The 5079-nt window shown below is 38.0% G+C and overlaps 1 protein-coding gene across 2 annotated transcripts in view; it reads right to left on the bottom strand.

Moving 5' to 3' along the window:
* Positions 1-139: 139 nt before the first annotated feature.
* LOC106873340 (uncharacterized) overlaps positions 140-5079 on the bottom strand; it is a 10491-nt gene continuing 5551 nt past the window's right edge. The window contains exons 8-11 of one of the 2 annotated variants that reach the window (XM_014920664.2): positions 4686-4823; positions 3777-3985; positions 2696-2820; positions 140-1413 (exon numbers count right to left, since the gene is read on the bottom strand). In XM_014920664.2, the coding sequence (XP_014776150.1) occupies positions 1229-1413; positions 2696-2820; positions 3777-3985; positions 4686-4823 (657 nt within the window). In that variant the 3' untranslated portion in view covers positions 140-1228. The remainder of the gene's footprint in view (positions 1414-2695; positions 2821-3776; positions 3986-4685; positions 4824-5079) is intronic. The other variant, XM_014920666.2, reaches the window with a different exon arrangement.

Genomic DNA, 5079 nt, shown 5'->3' with positions numbered 1-5079 from the left:
TATATATATATATATATATATAGACTTATATTTGTATATATTTACCTAAGCATATGTGTGTGTGTGTGTGTGTATATATATATATATATATATACACACACACACATATATATGCATGCAGGTGTGTGTGTGTGTATATATATTTATGTGTTTGTTCATATGTACATAATTGTATGTGTGTATATATGTAGAAAATTACAAGGACTTTTTACTAATTATTTGTGATGTAAAAAAAATAAAACAGGCGTATTTGAAAAGAAACAAAAAACACAAAGTAGTGGAAATAACCAAAAATAAAAGACATTTCTATGTTTGCAGAGCGAGAAAAAAAAAAGATTTGTTGAAGTGGAATGTTTTGAACCAAGAATTTAGGGAGAAAAACAGCCAATTGCAAATCGAAATAGATGAATTGTTAATGGAGACTTTTGAAATATATATGATTTTGTTTTTAATTGGCAATCACATGATTCATGTCCAGGTGTTTCCTTTTACAGACAACAATGGCATGACAAAGAACCAGAACTTAGGATTGCATGTGTCTTGCCAATCTTGTTATTGTATTCACATCATTTGGCATAAAACCCGAGTTTGTGTCTCGCAGAATATAAACAGGAAATAATATAAAGAACAAAAAAAGGGTTTGATAGTCATTTAGTTATTCCTTTACTTGTTTCAGTCAGTTGACTGTGGCCATGCTGGAGCACCACCTTTAGTTGAGCAAATCGACCCCGGGACTTATGTTTTGTAAGCCTAGTACTTATTCTATTGACCTCTCAAGGTAGGCTGTATCATAAGATTTTCCTCTGTCTGCATCTTCTTGGTCTATTTCTATTTGGTTCAATTTAGCGTATTCTATTCTTTAAATTGGACCTTCCTAAAGTAGCATCATAATACAGAGTAGCTTTTTCAAGTGTCTTTGTTGATGGATAAAATGGAGACCTGCTTATGTTGTTAACTAGTTGTTTAATTAGTGCTGGTGAATGTTTGGAACCTATGTCCATGTTCTAGGCTTCCTCGTTTTGAGGTTTGTTTCATCCATGCAAATTTACTAGAAATCCCATGAATGAAGCAAGAATGCTTCCCAAAATGGAAGTGAATGCCTTTCTCCATGTGATTGGCTTAAAAAATTGTTAAGACACTAGGATATTTTCTTACTTTTCTTAACATGAAATCAATGGTAGACTTAATTCACAAATAAAGAAAACATATGTATACATATGCATATATGTCAGTCAGACATTTGCATGTTGTGGTAGCTTTGCTGGTTATTCAAGGAGGAAATTGGTGGAAGGGAAGACTTGCTCAAGCCTGGCTTTGGTACCAAGGAATCGGCGCTGAAGAGATTCTGGTTGGAAGACATGGACAAGGAATGTGGTCTTGAGAGGGGTGAGGGGAAAGCAACCCTCTGCAGCCCTACAAATATACAGAACAAAAACATTATCATATATATATATATATATATATATATATATATAGATAGATAGATATATAAAATTAGTGTACATTTAAACACAAAAGAAGCAACCCTTAACAGGCAGCCTTACATGCTAGAAGGAGCAGCAGGGACTATATATATATATCTATCTATGTATAGATAGATATGTATGCATAGTTTGTTTGAGTGTGTGTGCACATGCATCTATCGTCTTTTACTTGTCTCAATCATTAGGCTATGGCCATGCTGGGGCACCAACTTCAAGAATTTTTAGTTGACATATATCGACCCCATTCCTTAATTTTTCAAAACATGGTATTTATTGTATCAGGCCCTATTTGCCAAACTGCTAAGTTAGAGGGACATAAACACACCAACACCAGATGTCAAGTGGTGGGGGATGGGGAGGGGACAAACACATGCACATGTATATAAATGTGTGTGTGTGTGTGTGATAGTTAATGATAGGAAACAGGAATAATAATGTCATGAACGAAATGCTTTGGGTTAGAAATACATGGCAGATACATCAGAGTAGAGCAAGCGTATATTTTCGTTCGAATATATATTTATTAGACATCTTTAAACGAAATTAAAGGGACATCCGTTGATGGGGTCAGCTTGCTTTACGTCAGTTCTGTCCTGTCGGGGCTGATGAAGGGGAGATGACTCTGTCCTGCCTGTAGCACCTTCATGGAAATTCTTGATGTAATCCTTTGAAGGTCGATAAATTTAGTACCCGTTCTGTACTAGGGTCTATCTAATCGACTGCCCCCCCAAAAAATTTTCAGGCCTTGTGCCTAGAGTAGAAAAGAATATTCTAACTACTTTTACTATTTATTCTTTTGTTTTATTCCTTATAACTAAAATATTCATACCTTGTCTCTGATGATGGAATAGCCAGTGCGTGGACAGGCTAACCTACCACTTGGGTTATCCCAGAAACGCCTGTAAGACTTGAAATTCACCTTACCCTAATTGAATTTAAATGATTTGAGATACTCGTTGCCTTCGCTTTGACATATACCTCTAATCACACACACACACTACAAGGAAACAATTTGAAATTTTCCCCATTTTTTTATCAGCACCCAACAGTTTCCTAATGCGTTTTGCAGGGGGCAGGCAGCAGGGTAGGGGTGTATAATTTCTGTTCTGTTATTGTCTGTCAGTTCAGTGTCACAGGATATACTTGTAAACCACATATGTCCCTGCTTGGGGTTAAAAACAACAACAATTTTATGTCTGTAGCATTCTCACCCTGTGGTTGAATCGAGGAGGTTTCCTGAATCAAGTCATTCAGGAGGGGCATGGTTGGACGACGCACTGTGTAGTAGGAGTAGAGTTTTGATCCTTGATGGTCATCTTTGGACTGGAGGTCAGTGCTAGAATCACAGGAAAACAACAGTAACAGTGACAACAATAATAATCTTTTCTGTTATAGGCACAACGTCTGAAATTTGGGGGCAGGGGATTGTCAGTTACATTGGTCCCAGTACATAACTGGTACTTAATTTATCAACCCCCAAAAGGATGAAAGGCAAAGTCGAGCTTGGCAAAATTTGAACTCGGAACGCAATGGCAGACAAAATGTTGCTAAGCACTTCATTCCGCACGCTGCCAATTCTGCCAGCTCACTGCTTTAGTAAGAACAATAATAACAATAATTATAATAATAATAATAATAATAACAATAATTATGATAATAATAATAATAACAATAATTATAATAATAATAACATAATAATAATAATAACAATAATAATAATAGTAATCCTTTCTATTATAGGCACAAGGCCTGGAATTTGGAGGAGGGGACTACTCGATTACTAGTAGATATGAATGAGAGAAGAGACGGAGGAATCCCGTCTTTATAGGAAGCCAGCGGATAGAAAGAAAGAATCCCTTTCGTCACTCTATTACTATTACTTCCTTGTCTATCTCTCACCCTCTCTTGTTCATCCTTTCTGTTTTTCTCTCCCACCCTTTCTCTATTCTTCTCTCCCTCTCTCTCACTCTTCCTCCTTGACCCTTTCATCACTGACACATAACAAAAGGGATTCTTTCCTTCTATCCGCTGGCTTCCTATAAAGAAGACCTGATTTTTCTGTATCTTCTCTCATTCACGTCTACTAGCGTTCAAAAAAAACAATCATTCTTCTATCGTCCTGGGGCCTAACAGCCCTTATTCTTTGTTTTCACTGTCCTGTTCTTGTTAACACTTTCACCCTCCGCTAAAAATTCGGGGATGATGATGCTTATGATGTGTTAATGATGATGATGGTGGTGGTGATGACGACTCCAACAATGACGCTGATAGCAAGGATTGAAGATTACTCACAAGACATTATTGCGGCAAACCAACATGGTGTTGATGTCCAACTCCTGAATTTTTGAGGCCAAGGGTCCACTACAAGAGACAGAGACAGGTTGCTGGTGCTGCAACGTACTGGTGTTGTTGTTGTTGTTGTCGTTGGCAGTGATAGGAGTATTGGGTCGGTGGAGTGACGGTGACTGCTTCCGTGGGTTGCTAGGCTGGAAAGACAGCATCTAGACAATTAATAATAATAATAATAATAATTTCTTTTATTGGCCCCAAGGTCTGAACGCAAAACATAAAAGACGATAAACAAACGAGGGACAGAGGGACGTGTAAATAACAAAAAAAAAACAACCCCAATTACCAAGGGGATTACACCAACAATGTACTTCCCCAATAGGGGGGAGTTCCACCGAGGAGTGACCAAAGGAACCTTACACACTTTGGACCCCCCACCAACACCAAAGGAACCTCATACACTTTGGCCCCCCACCAACACGGTGATATATATATATATATATATATATATATATACAGGTATATATTTGTGTGTTTGTCCCCCTGCCATCGCTTGACAACTGGTGTTAGTGTGTTTATTCCCCCATAACTTAGTGGTTTGGCAAAAGAGACCAATAGAGTAAGTACTAGGCTTACAAAGAATAAGTCCTGGGGTCGATTTCTTTGATTGACACACTTTAAGGTGGTGCTCCAGCATGGCTGAAACAAACGAACAGAAAAACTGTTCTCGAGTTATTTATATGTCTAAGCACACCTTGGTTAACTTGTCCAATGGTACATGCAGGCTTGCTGGGTCTGTAAGATGTGTAATCTCCCGCAACACCACTTCCAACCCCTAATGCAAAAACCCTCCATAACAGATGTGACGGTGGTGGTGGTGGACAATAACAACAACAACAGCAAATAACTTACTGTCCACATAGCTACAGAGTTGGTGTTGAGTTCCATGTCTGAGGTGGTGGCCATCAAGTGGCCTTCTTGACCGGTTATCTTATAGAAGTGTGAGTTGAGAGTTGGTATATCTTCTACTGTGGGTAGGTCAGGGTTGGTCTGGAAAACATGTAAGAGCACCTGGTACTTAGCCATATGCATTGGCATATTCAGACATACATACAAACACACACATACACACACACACACACACACACACACACACACACATATATAATATTAGGGATAAAAATCCAAATTTGCAGGTAAAAACTCAATTATATGTGACAGTAGATTTTCATCGATGAGTTCATGAACCTTGGTTCTTTTCCCTAAAACTATATATATACACACACACACACACACACACACACAC

This window comes from Octopus bimaculoides, chromosome 28 (genome assembly GCF_001194135.2).
Source record: "Octopus bimaculoides isolate UCB-OBI-ISO-001 chromosome 28, ASM119413v2, whole genome shotgun sequence".
Lineage (NCBI taxonomy): Eukaryota > Metazoa > Mollusca > Cephalopoda > Octopoda > Octopodidae > Octopus > Octopus bimaculoides.
Note: the sequence above shows the minus strand (reverse complement) of the source record. Positions and strands in the feature narration are given on the sequence as shown.